The sequence below is a fragment of the Achroia grisella genome, unplaced genomic scaffold (genome assembly GCF_030625045.1).
Source record: "Achroia grisella isolate CSIRO2021 unplaced genomic scaffold, CSIRO_AGI_Agris_v1 utg702, whole genome shotgun sequence".
NCBI classification, from domain to species: domain Eukaryota; kingdom Metazoa; phylum Arthropoda; class Insecta; order Lepidoptera; family Pyralidae; genus Achroia; species Achroia grisella.
This window is the reverse complement of record NW_026712999.1, coordinates 3,173,131-3,194,633: the sequence shown is the minus strand read 5'-3', so window position 1 is coordinate 3,194,633 and position 21,503 is coordinate 3,173,131. Positions and strand designations below refer to the sequence as shown.

The window sequence follows — 21,503 nt, the reverse complement described above, 5'->3', positions numbered from 1 at the left end:
AAACAATTTTCTTGTAACACTCATTCTTTAAACTCCATTAACTTTAGGTTTCACGGCGAACAAGTTTTTATTTATATTATATATTTCAACAGCAGCCCCCGTTAAGGTGTTCTTTAAACTTTATCTATTTGCTCGACTCCTAAGGGTCTTAGGGACAATAGCCTAAGTGTAATAAAACCTCCTAAAAAGTTAGTCAATTAAAAAAATATTTCAAATTTCTGAGATAAATGTTTTCAAACAAACAACTTCACAATATTATATTTTAACTATTAGATAAGTTAATATATCTGATCAGGCTAACAATCTATATTCATTCAGTCAATCTATATAAAAGCGTGTTTGTACGTAACTACTGGCCATAAAACCAGTTTAAACACCCAAAATCTAGGCCTGGCGCTGCGCCAGACCTCGCAGCGATAGTAGCAAATCATCCCTAGTGCCTATTCTATGTAAACGACGTGTAAACAAGCCAGATTGTAAAGAACGAGTGTTGGATTTATAGTTAAGTCTAATTGTTCGAGAATACTACGCCGGTTACCTCGGTATAGTACTCCATGTTGCGGTACGATATAGATGTAAATGTTTGCATTGTATATTCGACCATAGAAAATCAAGCGGCGTTCTAAAGCGCTGGACTGACGAGGCTTTTAAAAATGACACATAAATTATAAAACTTTATTCAGATAAGTATAAAGTCTTATGATATATTTATTTTATGCTTTTGTCTCTGTTAGTGTTGACCGAGATAGATTTTGTACAAAGTAGTCTGCGTGAGTAGGTTCCTCACATATTTCTTTGAAGCAGCTTTGCTTTGTAATCTATGTTTGACAGTTATCATACGATATACGGTCGTAATTACTGAATATGGTGATTTTTATATAAATGGTAATGGAATGGTGCTAACGGTTTACGATATCGGAGCACCAGTGCAGGATGGATAAGATGAACATGAGGTTAGGTCAGTTAACCTATTGTAACAAATTATCCGGAACTTTTCACAAGGGTGCATTACTAACAGTGGGTTTTATAGTCCACATTACTAGTAATCCCCTTTTTTCCACATCTATCGAGGTATTACATGTTAGTCAGGAATGATGTCGTAAGCAGACATTCCACGGCAGGTAATAGAAAAAAATAGGTAAGTACAGTTTGACGCTATCGGCTTTGGTATGATTTGGACTTGCTTTGTTTATGCAACTACTATCCAGTTCAATTAAACAGCAGGTATTTGTAGCCGCAAAATGTTTGAACGTTTGCAGTTGTTAGTTGTTCATGTAGACAATTCAGGATACAAATTTTATTAGGGTAGACAATTATTTATTAAAAATATAGCCATTAATAAATAATTGTCTACCCAACATCATTATGTATGAGCACTTTTATTTAAGACACTGGTTATAATTAAACAATGTTATATCTAGGCCTAGGCACGAAAGGCACTGGATTAGCGTCTGGCGAGAGGAGTAGTCTAACATTCACGTTGGCCCTCCTCCATCTGTTCCACATAACATAATGGTCCTTCCACAGTAGGTAGACGGTAACTGAATAACCACAGAGCACTATCGCCATGAAAAAGTCCATTGCTGTTTCTGTGATCCTGTGTGAAATGCCTGCGAAAAAAAACGTGATTAAACAATAATAAATATGTAGAAAAACCTTCATATCAGTTTTAAAATAGTAGGTTTATATCTGCTTTGTCCTTTTAGGACCGGCGTAATATGTTTGTCTCTTTCATTCATTCCTGTTCGTAGTCATTTCGTCATTAAATAATTTCTTGCCATATTATGTTTCACACAGTCCATTTCTTTTTCCGTCTTCCTCTAAGGGTACAGGGAGTTACTAGGAAGGAACTATCCATATTAATAATGTTACACTCATTCAAATATTCTCTCTATTCGTACCCATTGGATGCCCATACCACAGATAATATAATATTACATCCCATACCAAGACAATGGATTACTCTTCAACTTCATACTTCTACGACACTGGCGCTACTTTCATACATTTATTATGTCAATATGGTTATTCCAGATGAGGTAGTCAGAAGCATTGTCAACTATATGGTGTTTTACAGATAGAATAATGGAGGAATCTAGGGAATTGTTTGACGTAACTACTGTAACGTTCTATCAAAACGCTGTTCGCCATTAACAATAAATTCATCCTCACAATCCTCTATAGAACCTAATTGCCAATGAATGGTGCCCTTCCAGATGAGTCACCTCTTACACTCAGATTGTAGCATGAACTATTTTGCTGAGGTTTTCTCTAGAGACTACAGCTTGAGATTTTTCATAAAAGAAACACTAAGTTTGCTCAAGGGTTAGCAACACGCACACACCCCCGGTGTTTCAGGCAACTGACAGTAAACGTTTACCACAGCCACAGATAAGATAATATTACATAGCACAGCTAACCGTTAACTCGATAAATGTGCTATCTATTACTAAAAGATTTTTTCTAATTATATAAAAAAATTGTTTTATTCCATTCAAACATCGCTCTTACACAAACGTAATAAAAAGCAATAAAGCAAAATTGAAGGTCAGAAGAATATTAAAAAGAAGCCTTCCTTCAAGAACAATATTATGATTAAAATAAAGTCCTGAAACAAAAGTTGGCCGTTTTAATTATAAGAATTCAGAGCTAAGATGATGTTGGTATTTTTAATTATCTCTACATTGTACCGACATTTTGTAGTGAAATAAAAAAGTTATTTGAACCTCAAGTGCTCTCGTGAATCCATAATAAAAATGCTAGTATCATTCGACATTATTATCCAACACAATCAAATATCACTGAAATTAAATAAAATAGGTATAAACATAAAGCGACGAAATGTATACCTATATTAAAGAGAGAGTACGAATTTTGTGAAATTGAACTCTTTTCTTTCCCTAACAGTTATGGTGTGAAGATGAATAGATTACAAATATCCTGTCTTACTTTACTGCCACTACAATACAGTTGCCTCTATGTATAATCGTATAGTATACATAAGTAAAATTGTATTATGTATAATACATTATGTGTAAACAATATTAATTTAGAACTAAATAGTGTTATTGATATTTCAAGAATAATATTATAACATGTACATATTTGTTATCTATATCAAAAGGCTAATGAAAATTTTATGTGCAACTAAAATTATTCAGTTCGCATGTAATCCTCTTGTGACGATATTGTCGAACTCCTTTCTTTATGGGTGACATTAAATTCGTCGAGAAGTTTCGTCATAAACAAGACATGACAACATTTGTCGTATTGTTAGCATTTACTTCTGTAATTATTTTAATTGCCCAAAGAAAATTTAATCAAGAACCGGCAGGAAAATTCTTTTCTCCTTTTACTGGTATTAGGTATTCGGTGGTTTTGTGCTCCTTGTGATAAATCGAGCCTATTAATTTAAATTCCTTTGCCATTACTGTAATGACAAAAAAACGAATGGTTAAAACTCAATTTACGTTACAATTGAACAACGGTTTCACGTGTAAACATTTATTTTGTTACTGGGTCATTAGTAACGTTCCCGGATAATAAGCGAGTGTTACGACAGTACCTACAAGTACTCAGAGAGCGAGATAATTCCCGACTAACACCCCAGATTCACGTGGATACAATTATAAAGAAGTAATCTTTTATAATAAACCACAGCAAAATTATTCAGTGGTAAATTAGCAATGTGTATATAAAAATGATTAAATATTTATAATTTATTTAATAATATATATATATATATATCAGTTAGGCATATGTTGCATTGCATTAAAAAGAAAACAAAGTAAATTCGTATTCTGAGTGATGTAGTTTCTGGGTCAGTTAATAACGATAGTACTAATTAATCAAATTCAAAATATCTTTATTTATGTAGGTCTATTACAGTCACTTATACAGATCGTACATTAAACTTGTCATACACAGTTTAATGTACGACCTATATGTGTGATAGTGTAATGTCCCCTTAAGTAATAGGTAACATAGCTAGGAAAACAAACCTAAATTGTAATCTTACATGACAAAGACTATAAACATAATAAAATAAAATTCCGAATTAATGGCCAATTCATGCGTATTCTTTGTTTCACTGTCTTATCTCGACATTTTAACGTTAAGTCAAACTGCCTGGCGACTGGGGTTGATGCAGCCGTTTTTAGCAGTCTATCTCTTTGCCTGTTCCTCACGCTTGAAAAATCACAATAGGTATTTTTAGATACATATATATGTATTTAAATAGTCTAAAAAATGAAATAAAAAAAATATATAACACACCTTCCTCTTTTCTAGCACCTGCAGCTAGCTTACCAAATTTGTTGCCCTCGATTACAAAGTACTGTGTGCCAACGATGCATACCGCGAGTAGGCCAGCTGTTACGGTGGATAGGAGCCAGAATATGAGGCAGTCCGACTGTGAACAAAAATTAGCCTTATTTATATACGGAATTTGATTCAAATCGCTGCAATGCTGCTTTAAGACGGACCCAAAGGTACATGTGTAATGTATCTCATGTAATCTAGCCCATATGTGCCTACTGTGGAATGTAGTAAATAAATATAATAATATTTAGTATGTCGATCTTATTTAGTACCTCCACTTATATTCTAGATCTTTAAGTTTATGAGTTTAAGTTTAACCTATCCTATGAGACTTCATATGTCAAATAAATAGTTACGAGTTCTAGTTTACTAAATGGTGTAACTTCATATTTCAAATAAAATTTACTACTAACTCCTTAATAATCTATAGCACTTATAGTAAATTAAAGTTCCTTACAGATTAATAAAATTTATTAAATCCATATCCATATTATCCAGTCCAGTCTTCTCATGCCATGCCAGCCAGATGTCATGATATGCATGACATCTTAGGTGAAATAGGGTATGAGAGTATCAATAATTTTCCAAGGGATAAAAACTCATCATAACAATAAAAAAGTACTCATAAGTCTAAAATGTAAGAGGGTGAGGGCATCGCTTAGTTAAGTATATGCATTAAAGGACTTTTATTTCTCTGGTGATGTATGTTTTCATTGGAGTTAACTACAATTCTGTCAAAGATTAATGTTATCGTCCAAAAGACAGATGTGAGTACTTCAAGAGTAAAACAATCTTAATAGCTAGATTTATTTATAAGTTAGGACTATGGATTTAGTTTGACAGTGTTGTATTACAAGAATATATCACCATATCTCGTCTGATAAGAATACTAGCTTTAAACGTATGTCTGTTCGTATTACATGCTTTTTAATCAAATATTCAACAAAGATTTCTGTTTAGCGCAATCTATGTCTATTCCGAACTGATATTGATGTTTCTTTTAGTAATCCAAAAAGTTTAACATATTGTAGGTATAAGATCTAAATATTTTATTGTAACGTTTGTTTGGTTTAAATTAAATTGTAGTATTAATATTTACAGCAAAAGAAACACTTTTTTTATTAAAACGTTTGTATTTCAAAGATATGTGAGATCGATGTGTGATACTGAATTTATATATGTACTATATGATACTTCTTTATATTTTATTTGAGCAATCAAAACTCTGTGCATACAGTGCATTCATATGACTAATTTATATGCTTGATGCAAGTGTTTCTGACCATCTTTTCGCATCACGTCTAAGTGATCTAGTCGCTCTGTCGCAATAGGCATAACCTAAAATTCTACTATACAATAGAAATAAATAAAATTCAGAAAAAATATCAACATGTCACATCAATATGAAATTATCTTGAGTAAGCTAATATAAGCGTCGACGCGTGAACCATACTAGCTCAATAAGTGACAGGCAATGGACAGAAATCCAATATGCGCGTGTCGCCTCATGTCAAGTGACGAGTCAGCCATCTTGGGTTGCGGTCGCCGCGACCTTTGCGGTAGTCCTGCGCATAACAGTTCGCGGGTCGGAGCGCTCAGCTTCTAGTTCGTTCGCTCCCAACCTATAAGTTTTGGTTAGGCTCCATTGTAATGTAGCATGTTAAGTCGACCACTAGAAGTCGTTGTAGTTATAGATTGGGCTAAGTTACCTAGATGAGGATCCTATTATCCACTGATGCCCCACCAACGGAACTGAGTGCACTCTTCCATTATCATACATTAAAAAAAAACTGTGCGCCTATAATATTAAGTTCTTTTCTTTTTAGATTGTCAATACCAAGTATTTTAAGCATGATCTATATTTTTTTTATCTAAGGAATAAATTGCATAGGATAGGATAGAACTAGTTCGTATAGTCGAGCTGATTCGAACTAGTTCATTGACGAACTACACAACTCTACTCTGCGGTCACCGCCGTGAAATATTGTTTCGTAGGCTAGAGGCGCTGCAATTTCAGATGCGATAATCTATTTTAGTGGTTGTTTTGAAGAGATGACATGATATATGATAGTAATAAAATTACCGAATATATTTTTATTTATAGAATAGCACTGTCTTTAGTGCTGCCAATGTGTTTAGAGGAACAAAAGAGTCAGAAAGTAACATTGAAGAAGTCCCAATAAAAAACGAAACAGTAAAACTGATGTTTGATACAAAAAAATATAAAGGAAGCTGCTTAGCGATTGAAATAGGTAAGTCATATGCGTATCAGATTTTTGACAACGTTATACTATTCACAAACTCAGCAAAAAGTCAAATGTTATTAAAAATTTATGCAAAGCACTTTTGTATTCATAACATCGATGCAACTTTAGCAACTGAAAGGTGTATACGTGAAACTTGATGTAATTATTCCCGTGAAATTAATTCTGTGTCACTAGTTTCGCAATATAAATTAGGGTTACCATATTAGATCAAGCACTTATACGTTTCTTGAGAATGAAGCTCGAGTGTTGTATACAGAGGCTGACTGAACAGCAGATTGTATCTCGAGCGTGTTCATCCGTTGACGTGATATAATGTGACATGAGCATATTGAGTTTCGTGCCTATCCCTCTTTCACGTTATCACGTTGTAGCTACAAACGGAGTTATGTAATCCCACTATATAAGGGACCACTCATAAATTACATCACAGTTTAAGGTCGCCAAAGTGTGACATTCTGTGACAAGGAGTAGCGGAAGAGGTCATGCATTTTGTGAGTTTACACTTCAAATTTAAGAATTAAAGTACTATTATAATAAATTAATATGAACAAATTTAAATACTCTATAACATTTAATAAAATTGCACAATATATTATGTTTTACTAGTGAGTCCTTGTCACACTTGGTCACAACTGTGATTTGAACAGAGGGAAGGGTCAGAATAATTAAATTCGTCTAACATATGACCTCAAAGGTTAAACCATACTATTGCTCAACAACATTACATTTTGTATTAGCTTACCTAAGAGTCATAAAAATAGGGAGCAAAATAATTAAATATAAATTTCTTCATTGTTATAAGATTTTTTTTTATTTCAAACAGAAAATTCTTTGTTTTATATGTAATTATTGTTATATGTAAGTTGATTATTTAGGTTTATATACAGGAACTCTTTCCAGTGGCGCTGACCTTGTCAATTGGGATAAAAGGTACTCCACTTGTTAGTTTAGTATATGATTTATTCATGTTCTAAATTTCATCTGAATTCATTCTGTACATTTTGCGTGAAATAGTAACAAGCATCCGTCTATATATATCCCTCCTCATACACTTTTACGTTTAAAATTCTAGTACGATTCACATTTTCTACATTCGCTCAATAATTACCATAGCATATTTCTTTAAAAACAAACTCTACTAAATATATAGGTAAATAATTTACTTTAATATTAGTACACATATTAAGTATTAATTTAATATTAAGTACACTAAGTAAATATACAAACTGTTGTATTTTGAAATATTTGCGTTTGTAATAAAAGAATTAAAATATTGAACAGAAATTTTGTGTAGTGTACATTGTACATTTCATTAAGCTATTAATTACATCGTATCTAAACTAAAGCGCGGAATTAATTGACACTAATCTCGGTTATGATTAGGCTTGATCACACATTATGCGATTTAGAAGATTATCACAATATTGTAATATAGGTTACATTGTTACCACTCCGGTCTATAAATTATCAATAAAGGGTCATGTGCCCTGTAAGGCTAAATAATCTGATTTTATGCTCATCTGCATAGGCGAGTGCACCATACGATTATCATTTGGTAAAAGAAATACTGTAAGTCAAGAAGAATAAACGTAGTAGAATAGAAATAATCTTTACTCAAATAAACTTAATTTAAGCATAAGCATTTTAAATAAAAATTTTTGCCGCCACATTAAAAATCCAGATTCGCTCAAGTCAAGAAGAATAAACGTAGTCAGTAACTTGGCCAGTGGGTTGTCATAGATGTATATATTAGATTGGTTTGTTATATATTGCCATTACGGAGGAAGATTTCATTCCTCTAAACCCTTGAATATCGCTCTTCAACTGAAACATGTGTTACAATGTAAGCGGCTTGGCAGCAGAAATAGTGTGGCAGAGGTACAGACTTCACGACTTTGTACAAGATTACTTCGGCGAAAAAAAGATAAACCAAACATACTTTCCAGACTGTTAACCCAGAAGGAGACAAAGATATTGCCCACCATTGATATATGTACGTCATACGGTGGAAACAAAACCAGACATACCCAATTTGGTCAGAATATTTAACCCTTTTAAAACTGGCATGCATAATTTTAAGATAAAATTTAAAACGATTTTATAACTTCCTATTGAAAACGATTGTATTCATTTGTTCACTTAATAACTTGTTAATTTAGTACTCCTAATTTGTTTTGAAAAGTTTATTCTATCAATTTTTTAAAATTATATTTTTATAGTCTCCTTATTATACTTTAGACACATGAAATTTACCAAATCCATGGGATATAAAAAAATTATTCAGGTCTGAAAGGGTTAAATACAAAGTGGTAGGGAGCGAACCTACTATCTCTTCTTAGATTCTTTCTTAGTATAATAACGGTATTGAGGGGAAGGGGATTGTTAATAATGTGGACTGATAGCAATGGCTAGTATTATAATGGAATGGTGCACCCGTTTGCGCTAACGGTTTACGTTTGCGGGGACCAGTGGAGGATGATAAGATGAGCATGAGGTCAGGTCAGTTAGCACATCATGACAAATTCACCAGTAATTTATCACGATGGTTTCCAGGGGGAACCGCGTGGAGGTCAACCTGATATGGTACGTTGCTAGCAATGAGATCATCAGTCTACATTACTAACACTCCCCTTTCCCCCCAGCAATGGCTAGTAATGCATCATGTCAGGTTGACCGCCACGCAGTTCCCTCTGGAAACTGTTGTGATGAATTACTGGTAGATTTGCTACGATAGGCTAACTAACTTGACCTCATATTCATCTTATCATTCTCCTCCACCCCGCCAGTACTAACCATTGGTGCAATCAGGTGCACCATTCATTATTAGTTAAAAAAATAACTCTATACCTTCACCGCAGATTCAATGAGAAATATTAATAGATACACAAAGTATATTTGAAAATAAATAGACTTTTGAAATTGACATGTTTTTTAATGTATCTGAAAAAATGGCCGATTCACTGTCGTTCAGCGTGCGACAGCGTTTCCTGTTATTGATTTAGCGACATAACTCGTAAGCGATCTGTCACTTGGTGAGATAACGTCAAGTAGAGCGTGTATCGCAACTCAATTAGATATAGTCACGTGATATTACAGAACAAACGAGGCATCTCACCCTAGTGACATAACAATGTCACAGATTCCTGTTAATTACAATTTAATATAAGTACCTAATTACCGATGTAACTCAGTGCTTTATTGTTAGGTATACAACCAGATTCACGAGCAGTTTTGTATAATCTGTTAACCATATTTAAATAGAGTTATTAATTACTTATTGTTTGAGATATTCATATCTGTCATATTCTACCTTAAAAAATGTGTTATAACCATATCTATACTGTATCATATATGCTTACTGTCAGTTCTCTACTTCGACCCCAAAGAGTGCTTGCCAAGTCGACTAAGAAAAAAAATGTACTTCTGACTGATATGACAATTTGTTGATGATCCGGTGAACTATTCCATGAGACTAACAGTTATAAAGGTTTATTATTATTAAAAATTAATTGATATGTATTTGTTATACATTTGTATGTGTAATTAATTTATATAGCAAGCTGGAGTTGGTGGGGAGATCCAAATACTATTAATTAATATTTATTTGTTAATTAATGACATTTCGATCTCTCTCGCAGCTATAAATTGTCAAAAAAATTATTAATATTTTTATTCCTCCTGAAATGGAGGAATAATTAATTAACATTAATAGATTAAATAACATTTTCGAAGAGAACATTTTATTTACTTCTTCCATTGACTTATATTTTTGATGATGAAAGAAAAATCTCATATCTATCGTGAAGAGGAACTTTCTATTTATATTGCGAAACATATAACATAAAAATGCTTTTTATACAACCATTAGCTGTCATTATATTTTCCCTACATTCGCGTTAGATATTTCATATTATACAGTCTGAAATAAGGCTGTAATATGTGATTAATTTTAATGGATGACTTCAATTTTGGAGCGTCGTTACATACCAGAGGTTACTTTTACCACAGATAAGATAATATTAAATAATTTTACTGACTTGAGCGAAAAGAGCAACACGCCAGGTCTTGCTCGTTCTTTTTGTGATGAGTCTGCTTTTCGAATGAGAGATTGAAAATAAGATATATGACTATTCAAAAATGCTTATGTTAAGTTATTTGAATAATAATTTTTCCTATATCTTGTTTTTGACAAGTGCATAGTTTTGTAATAATATGTATATCTGCTTGGATACTTCAGTCTCATCTATTTCAGCCGTAAAGCATCTTGATTTGCAAGAAATGTTTCGGTTTGAATGGCACACAAGGTAACAACCACTTGATGATAAGCGGTAACTGAGATACCACGCAGAAGAGTCATTTATAGATCTCTGGTAAATCTGAGCCTTCAAAGTGGAACAGTAGCTTAGTGAGCTAGTTAGGTGGCAGATACAGCTATGACAAATAGCCTGTAGTCAACTTTTTATAAGGTTCTTTCTGCTGTAAAAAATAAGCAACATCTTTTCAATACAGTCCTACCGTTAACCCACAATTTATGTTCAAAATACAATCAATACAGGGTAATGTATCCAAAACCGTGACGTGGGCATAGCAATAAACAAACTTTTACGACATAAATGGCCTTTTAAAAGCCGGGTCGGGCGATTTTGTGTCGCCTAAAAATAGTGAAAAAAATTGAAGTACCACAAAATGTGAAGACGAATCGGCGTGCTGTTGGATGGTCGTAAATGGTCCGTGGGGAAAGACCAACGCGTATTGAAACTACTTTTTTATATTAATGTAATAAAGTGGCAAAGCAAGCTGACGGCTCGCCTGATGACAAGTAGCTACACAACCAGCAAGTAGCTATACAACCAGGTAGACATTGTACAAAGTTGTCTTAGTCTCTCCCGTACCTCCATCTCACCTATATCAGCTAACTAAGATCTAGCTTGTTAGTATATCCTCTAGTCGGAGAGTCAGATAAAGTAGTGAAATTATACTATGCTTGTGTGTCATTGCAAATACAAAAAAAAATCTTGTCACATCTACTTTAAAATACGAAACATTCTTTCAATAGTGTAAGAGATTGTTTATATACCCTACAGTTAAAACATCTGTTAAAAACTTCCTCTATAGACATAAAAAAAAATTGTGAAACAAATAAAAGAAAAAAAAGCGATAGAGTCGGCTCGCCTTTTGTTTAGTACTTTTATGTAAAGTTATTTTTTGTAAATATCTTCCTGTATACAATAAATAGTTATATTATTATAAGTAATATTAAAATACTATATAGTATACTAAAATAATATTACACACGGACAATGTGATTATTATTAAAAAAGGAATTTATCTCACCATTATTGTAATATTGAATATGAAAATTTGTACTTAAAAATTATCAAACCACACGTAGAGTTTAGAAATAAGATTGTATTGACTAATTGGTCATGGATTCGTAACTGATTGTGTATACACATACATTATAATACAACCAAGATTAAGTGAGTAAAATGAAGGAAACAACGACAGAAATCCATAGTGAATCTTATAGACATACTTTTAAGTTAGAAATTTATAAATTCAACACTTACACATACACACTTTTGTAAAAGAAATTTAGGCAAGCAGGAATAATTTATCAAATTTTGTAATAGAAGATAAACTATACGTAGTAAATAATAGGCTACGGTAAATACATTCAGTCAGGTCGGCAATTAGTTTCTTTTGGTCATTATTTTTCTAAAAATTTTATTTTAGAAAAATAAAATAAAATTCCACTACAGTTACTTCTTATTACATCAGCTACCTGCCAAAAAAAGTCCTGTCAAAATCGGTCCAGCCATTTCAGAGATTAGCCGGAACAAACAGACAAACAGACAGACACAAAAATTGTAAAAAATGTTATTTTGGTTATATTCATATGCATGCAGTAAAAAACGGTTATTTCAATATTACAAACAGACACTCCAATTATATTTATATGTATAGATTATTATTTCATATGTATGTTAGTCTATAAGATATTTATAACATGGCTCGTCACTAGTCTGAACTAAATGAACAAATGGTATAACACACCGATTTACTTGCGATGGTCGCGGATTTTCATAACTATAATTGTTCATATCTGTATCTTTTCTTTTATTTTTTGGAGGTGATTTGATTTAGTTTTATTATTGCGATTATATGCAATTTCACTAGGAATTAACGACGATCATTTGCAGGTGGGACCGCGTGGAGATTGACATAGCATGATATATTGCTAGCTATATAATCATCATTTAACATCTGATATGGCGACAACCTTTTTGCGATACCTATTAAATAAAAAAAATAAACGTTCAGCTCGATTATATGGATAACATGTAATAAAAGTCTGTTCTATAAAATAAGCGACAAATTTTAACTATCTCGAAAACGTTGCAGAAAAACAGCGTTTTCAAAGTTCACTGTTGTATTACCTTTATGGCACGTAAATGGTAACGCCGCCCTCTATAGGCGAGTCGAATGGTTCCGTGTAAATGTGCTCACCTGCAAATGGCTCCTATTCCGCGGGTTCCCAAACCATAGTCGCAATGCTTGCAGCACTGTATACCTCGGAGTACGAATTGCGGGATAACTGGAATAAAATGAAGTTCAATTGTTTAGATATTTGCAGGATTTGTTTCATATTTTGATATTGTTCATGTTTTCATATATATGATTTAAGGACCTTTATAAAAGGGTTTCAATTTAGATATGACGGCTTATAGGGATCAGTGGAAGAATCATTACTGCGCAGATCCCAAATAATGGGATAGGCAAAGCAATGATGATTAAGAATATGTAGATGGCGTATTAGGTAGGTATAGGTATAGGTTCCTAGATCGGATAGTGAGTTCAAATCTGGCTGACAATAATAAATGCCAATTTTATATTTTTTTAGTGATTCTGCGTATACATGTGATAGAAACACCAATAACAAAGGAAATAATCTGAGGGACATACTTAAGACTCCCCTTCTCCCAGGTTTGATTCAAATAGGTACATCAAAATGTGGGTATGTTTATAGACATGTAACTGATTAACTGATATGTACTGATAACAGAACGGTCAAGCAGCTTGTAAACTGTGTTTCGGTTGATAGAAAACTTGCTATTTCAATTACGTAAAAAAATATATGCTTAATATGTTTGTACTCGACAAAATGTAAAGCGAATTTATTAAATCAAATCAAAAATAATTTATTCATGTATAATATTTTAAGGTGCTTATGAACGTCAAGTTTTTTGTTTTAATATTTTTCCATACCGTCCAAGTTCAGTATACAGATTTAATTGAGAAGAACTGGGAAGAAAGATAAGTTTTTAAGCCAGTTTATTGACATTACATAATTATATAGGAGTTTATGTCTAATATTATATGAAAATCCCATGCATGAACAACTATTGCTATGCACGTTTGTCATTTAAGTAATCGTTTAGTGAGCACTAAAGCCAGTAACTTCTTTGCACATTGCATCAATACAATTATGTTAATTACAAAGTAAACTTCATTCTTCAGCCATTGTATAATCTTTTTATTGAAGTAAATTACAATTATACAAATTCCTGAACCGCAACTCAAAATTTTAATCTGCCCATAAACGGCGCGCGCTTGCTGAATGCAATTCTCAAGAATTTGTATTTATGCGCTTTAATATCTCAAGAATGTACGAGGATAGTTCTATGAAATTACAAATGGGAATTTGTGCGGTGTTACATTCGTAATAGAAGTTAAAAGCAGTTTGCACACAGTGCGGCACAACTTGCAAACTACCGTTTTGGAAATACTCGTACATAGCATTGAGAATTATAAATCTACTAGCTGTGCACGCAGTTTTATCCGCGTGTAATTTATAGCCTATGTGTTATTTTGATGTATGAACTATATTATTGTAAAGTTTCATTAAAATCGATTCAGTAGTTTTTGTGTGAAGAGATACAGACATCCATCCATCCATACTCACACTCAAGCTCTCACTAACATACATTCGCTATTATAATCATTTACTAATATAAGTAAGATATACATATGTACCTAATAAGATATAATATATAGAGAATTGGATATATATATTGAATTTATTTACATCAACAGATACACATACATATTTTACAATATAGCATAAATTAATGAAAAAAATAAGAAAGAAATATAAATATATAAATTTTCCCGAAATAAGAATAATCTATTAATATTAGAAGCACTTATATGTGGTTGCCAATTTTATAAGTTACGTTTTCACGCCTTAATGTCTTAATCAGTCAAAAAATGCGATATATAGTATCGCATTTTTTTGTAGAAGTATCTATAATAGTTGTGAATTTGATTTTATTCCTGTCATTAATTATGAAACGGACAAAGTTGCGGTTAGGAGATGGTCAGAAAACAAAATTCTTGGTACCGGTTATTAAATATTATTTATTGCACTTAAATACATTTTTTAGACATATTAATTAGAACTAATGTTAATAAAGGAGGACTTATCTCTAAAAGAGATCTCTTCCAGTCAACCCAATACAGCGTGGCATAGAAAGTCTTGAATGTTAGTTATTCATATATTCATATTATTTACGAATTACTTTTTACTAATCATTAGTAAAAAGCTAGTAATATTATCGTCTGCTTTTCTTGAGATAAGACAGCATATGTCCCTTTTCGTGATATTTTTGATGTGTTCAACTGTTTAGTCGTAAAAAGGTAACAATTATAATGATAGACTTATTATTGCATTTTAATAATATTAATGTGATTATAATTTTAATATGATAAAGATTCAAGTAACTGACGTCCTTATAACTAGATATATACTATATACATAAATTTTTAAACATTAAAAATGATTAAACAAGTAACGCAGCAGAAAGTAATTCATATTTTGATTCCCGAAAAATATAAATATCAGCAAAAAACATATCCAATTGTAACTATCCAATCGAGAAGTAGTTATAATTGGAACTCGAATTAAAATGGCCGACGATAAATTTGCCGGCAACTTTCGAGTCGATTCAAGTATCGAACTAAATCGGTCGCAATTTATAGATACCTGGTAGCAATTGGACGATTAAATTTATTGGAAAACGAGAGATTTTTCTGCGGCCCATTATTTAATTAATCAGTCTACGAGAATTTGGCTGTAGAGATATAATATATTTAAAAAATATACAATACTTAAGCAAACATTACAGGTACTACATAAGTAGATAGATAAAATATTTATTGTCAACATTAAACAAATTACAATATATATAGTATAGTTGCTGATATAAGCACAACCTCAATGAGGTGCACCTATACAACGTTGGTAGCCAGGCAGCCCCAATACCTCATTAAAAAAAACTACTTGCGGGTTTATCTCATTCACAGGCATTATACACAGTGAGTAGCAGTTACTCACAAACACACATTATTTTTTTTCTTTTTTATGCAATTAAATGGCGCAAAATGACGTCCGTGATGGAAGTAAGAGGCAACCATCTTCTATATACATGAATAGCACCACGCATACTTCATCACGTGATGCTCGTGACACTTCTCATGCTATTCTGGATGATTACGATGGCATGCCTATTTACCCTGTAATTTCACTGCCATACCTCAAACGAAACATTACATTACTGATGTTCTCACTTTCTTTCACTCAATAATTCATTTCACAATTAATTTTTCTTACAATTACGGAAAATGAGCACGCGTGGCGAGGCAGTACGTACTGTAATAGAAAAAGGGAGGAATAAACTAACGGGTTCATGGGAATATGCGCCTATTTCAACGGGCATATGGTTTACATTAAACACACTTAAAATAATAATAGATAAAAAAAAATCGGATAAATCTTATTAATATTATAAACGCGAAAGTGTAAGTATGGATGTTTGTTACTCTTTTACGCAAAAATTACTGAACGGATTTTGATAAACTATTTCACGCGGGTGAAACTATCGACACAGCTAGTATTATAGAAATTGCATTTAATTAATACACTACACCTTAGTACCCATCAATTAAATGAAACACTTTAATTAATTCAATTTAGTATAGAGCCGTACCAGTATAAGTGCCCGAGGCGAGTTGCTAACTTGGGGATAGCAGTGAGTTTTAACAATTGGATATTGTTTGGATTTAATGTTTTTAACCGACTTCAAAAGGTAGTATTTCAGTATGTTTATACTTTATATACGTGTTACACAATTGCAATTTGATTTATGAAATTATTATATATATTTATCAAATTGCAATTATTATTGTGGAAGAGGCGATTGTTAATAATTGGTTTCATTATAATAAATAATAACTGTAGACAATTTACACAGCGCCGTTTAGTACAAACTAAGCAAAGCTTGTGTTATGGGTACTAAACAACTGATATAAATACATAAATATATACATAATATACCTATCAAACACGAAAACCAAAACAAACAATCATACTCAGGAATACAAATGTTTATACTGTGCGAGGAATCGAACCCATCCAAAGTCAAAACCGTCAGACCACGGAGAACTTCAGATCAATTTATCCTCTTAGGTGGATCACATCACATTGGGGAATAATATATTGTAATGGAAACTAGTAACCCCATTACTAGCCATCAGATTATCCAGCTATGCATGCCATTCTTCTGGAAATAATTATGTTTAATTTTCTGTGAAATTCCCATGATGAAATTGACTTGATAGGATGATGAAGTTTTGTCATGACTCGAAGGACGTGATTAAAAATGCCCATGCTATCATTTTCCTGGTGGATGATGGTAATGATTACTATTATTAGAGCAGTTATCGTTATTCTATTCATAAAAAAAGACATCATTTATACGTCCATATTCATTATCGAAGTTCCTAGAAGTATACTAAGTATGATTTTACGCTATAATGTGCCCCTTACCGATTCCTCTGTTCACCTTACAGCTACAGATACAGTTTGACATATGTACTTGTTATACATATACACCTATATAAGTATACAATGTAAATAAACTGACTTAAAAAAAAGACATTCAGTTGAGATTCTTGACCGTTCTTCTTAAATGAATGTGTATGTTGAACTGGTCGGTAGGAAAAAATATTAGTACATAAAACTTGACGTCCATAAGAGACGAAAATGTTCTACATGATAAATGATTTTTGGTTTTATTTAATTTGAAGTTAAAATCAATTCTAAATATTACCTGAATCCACACAATTCGCAGTGATTCCTTCCTACTTGGTTCAACCATCTTTCCAAACAGCTCAAATGGACATTTGCCAATGATCCCTTACAATTGCAAGGCGAGATTAATCTGTAACATTTCATATTTTTACAAAATAAACCGAAATATTGTAATATATAAAGTTTTTGCTTTATGTGTATCTTACATATACTATAAAAATTCTCGTGTGACAATGTTACTTACCTAACGTAACTTAACTTAACTTCCAAGAAACAGCTTGACCGATTTTCTATTTACTATTTTTCATATCCCTAAGTGTTAAGGGTTGTCCATCCGTAACATACTTTTTATTATTTTATGGACAAGTTTTTTTTATATTTTATAACGTGGCATTAAAAATACATATAATACTCCAATACAACGCATCTCCTTTAAATCTTCATTAAAATTATTTTACTACAGTTATTTTTCTACCCTCTCTATCGATTTATAGAACTTAAGCACAACACACAAACATGAGGCTAAAACTAATAAATCCATAGAGCAGGATTGTGTTAATTGAATATTAAGTAGACTAAAGGTTCTTCGACCCAATGGGTGATCCTAATGGCAAAGTTTAACACTTCACGGGCCACGTGACTAAGTTATTAAGCTGATTTAATGAAAATTCTACTAAACTACTAAATAGTAGTAAACTGTGTGAATATAGGGTGATTATTTATATCACCTACGGCTTTATAGTACTTTATTACTTCAATTCAGGACGAATGCAAATATGATTTTCTGTTCTTAGATTCTAGGGTACCAACGCATATGACTTTTATCAGTCTAGATGTTAATATTTTGTGGATATACAGCAGTAAATATGTTTGCACTTGATTTCATTACAGTCGCACGTAAAATATAAAAGTTACTTAGCAACAAGAACACTAATTTTAAATGTGATGGATTACTCTTCATTCCACAGTCAATGTGTCGAATACGGTCCCTTAATCCATTACATTTAAATAATATACATAATATAAAACAATATACAGAAGAGTAAACAGTAGTAGTAAAAAACATGTCCAAAATTAATCTCTGTTCAAATACTAGTTACTAATTATAATTCGACTTAAACAAGAAAACTAATTTGAAATCTGATAGATTATACTTTTTAATTCACAATCAATGTGCCTAATAATACGTAATATAGTGATATTTATCTTCATAATTGTCTTGTACAGTAAATAATATTTACTATTTGATAACACTGAGCGAACACAAATACACAAATTACAATAAAATTTGTTCAGTTGAATAATAAAAGCTATTTTGTTTTCCGCATGTAAAAGCAAAGGAATTCCCAACATACAGCCAATACATATGTCAAAAGAAAGCATCGAGGCATCTGATTAGTGTTTTCTGGGTACGTGAACCAGATCATTTATTTTAAATGTTAAGGAAACAAATATATTACGACGATAAAATTTCTACTAAAATTCTTTGCATTCACTTTGTGTTTATAAAAATCTGATTCGAGTGACATGAATTTTATATCATGATAATATTTACATAATTATTACAACTTGTAAGGAATTATTACTTAAGAAAATTGTGTGTATTTCTAATGTGAAACATGTAATGAGTTAGGACCGAACAAATGTTGGCAATTGGATTGTAAAAAAAATCATGCAATAAATTGAACCCATGGGAAGACGGAACGGGATGCTAGTATATTATAAATTTAGTAGAAAATATTGAGACGAAAATCAAGTGAATTCTATATGCGCTTACGTCGATGTTACATTTCCCCTCATGTGAAAATATTTACGAGAAAACTTGTGTGGCAGATTCGAAGTTTGAACGGAATAAACATTCAAAACTACGAGTATATCCAAAGTTTCTAACCTTTCCCGTCCACGTGTCATACAAATCCTGCAAACATTTGAACCAATGCTTGAGAGTGAATCTCTTTGCGCTAAGCAAAAATCAGATCGCTCCGATAAACTTCCGGATGTTTTCTTTTTATCTGAACCAACTTTGGATTGTTTCAGCTCAACTGGACCTGTGTTTGTTACGATCACTTCATTTGGTATGTTTGTTACAGAGAAATTTTGCGTTTGAACGTCATTACAACTGGTATTTGGTACTTGTTGAACAACTTCATTATTTATTGTAGGAATTGATTGTAAATTATGAGAGACAGGAATTTCGCCTATCATTACAGTATTAGGCCCGTCTTTGTTCATTTTGAAACAAGAGGCCATAAATTTTTTTAGATCTATAAAACTGGTCGTGTCATCTTTATTTGTATTTTGTTTTTTATCCAGTATTGATATTTCGAGTTCTTTTACATTTATGCCTTTTTTGATATCGCTTGGTGTACCAAAATTGAGTGATTTTAAAGCATCCGCTACGTCTTTATTGGTTATAATTTTTCTTAGGCTGTGTTCGGATTTAGATAGGCCTGGCTTAGCCTGAAAAGCAGGTCTAAGGATATCTGGCACAGCTCCAGGTAGAGATGTCGATCCCGAAGGTCCAGCATCATCTCCTAATTGTACAGAATGTTCCTTATTATTTTCACTTTTAATTAGATTATCCTCAATACTCGTAGATTCTTCGTCTGTTTCATCTTTTGCTTTATTGTCCATTAAAATTAGATAGACATTTGTATTTTATAATAAATAATATGAAAACAAATAGGTATTGTACAAATGATGCAGTTTTTAGTAAATAAGTTGACATTTCAATGACAAACCTATTCATTATTTTCAAAGTCTGTAAAGGCGCTATTTAAATAGTTTTTAATTAAGATACAGCGTTATATTTTTTTCTCATAGTTTATTTGGAAACAGTTGATTAACAGTAGAAACATTCTATTATTGGGTTTAAAATTAGATTTGAAGTGAATATGAACTGCTAACATTGTAGAAAAATTAATACGGCATTAATGCCATAAAAAAGAATATTGTTAAAATTAGTATGGGTAGATATTGAGTAGGTTGATAGAACCATATTTTGTATAATGTTCTTCAATACTAGTAGCAGCAGAAAATGGGAAGAGGAATAAAGAAAGCAATTGTAAGTAAATTTACCACAACATTATTTAAGCAAACTAGTTTCTGATGTAGAAATAAAAGCAGATCTACAAAATGCGTTTACTCAGTTGATTTAAGAATTTTAAATTGTTGAATGAACTACCAGCCGTTGTTTTCTCGAGAGTAATATTTATTAGTAGAGAGCTATTTCAAGAAGTATGTATTATGGTTTCTAAAGGGACGTCAAAGCGACGTGATGCCCATGGTCCATAGACCATGGGGTATCACCATGGCTACGGTAACCGTTTACCATTAGATGGGTCGTATGCTTATTTGCCACCTACGTAGTATAAATAAAGCTATATTTTTTAAGTCGGTTGAAAATTACAGACCAGCACAGTAGATTAGTTGTCAAACATCTGAGAAAGCATGTTTCCATGTCACCATGTATATTGGAACTGTTAATATAAAATATTTCTTTCTTGCGTTGATGTTTGACTTAAATTAATTTGTATTTCGATTCTTCGGCCTCAGTAACATATTCTAAATAGCTAATTTAATTAAACCAAAGCTACAAAACCTTTGACTCGAGTTGTCTCTAGTGAATACCAGGGCAAATACTGGCTGGGATATTACTGAATAGTTCACCAGTGGTTCTCAAAGTTGTCTACATCAGGGTCCACCTAAATAAAAATTAGAAACTCATGTGTAATTTCTAGGCCGTCTTAAAGAATTAAAGAATT

At 32.2% G+C, this 21,503-nt stretch overlaps 1 protein-coding gene across 2 annotated transcripts; it reads right to left on the bottom strand.

Annotated features, from left to right (window-relative positions):
• Nucleotides 1–1,337: 1,337 nt before the first annotated feature.
• LOC131850126 (E3 ubiquitin-protein ligase MARCHF1-like) lies at nt 1,338–20,451 on the bottom strand. 2 transcript variants are annotated; one of them, XM_059200295.1, is made up of 5 exons: nt 19,631–20,451; nt 17,759–17,869; nt 13,098–13,185; nt 4,276–4,411; nt 1,338–1,610 (listed from the first exon to the last, which is right to left on the bottom strand). In XM_059200295.1, the coding sequence occupies exons 1-5, from the start codon at nt 20,371–20,373 to the stop codon at nt 1,402–1,404; spliced, it is 1,287 nt and encodes a 428-aa protein (XP_059056278.1). In that variant the 5' UTR covers nt 20,374–20,451; the 3' UTR covers nt 1,338–1,401. The 2 variants fall into 2 exon arrangements, with proteins under 2 accessions (XP_059056278.1, XP_059056279.1); XM_059200296.1 differs by having other exon boundaries at nt 4,309–4,411.
• Between the last annotated feature and the right edge of the window lie 1,052 nt (nt 20,452–21,503).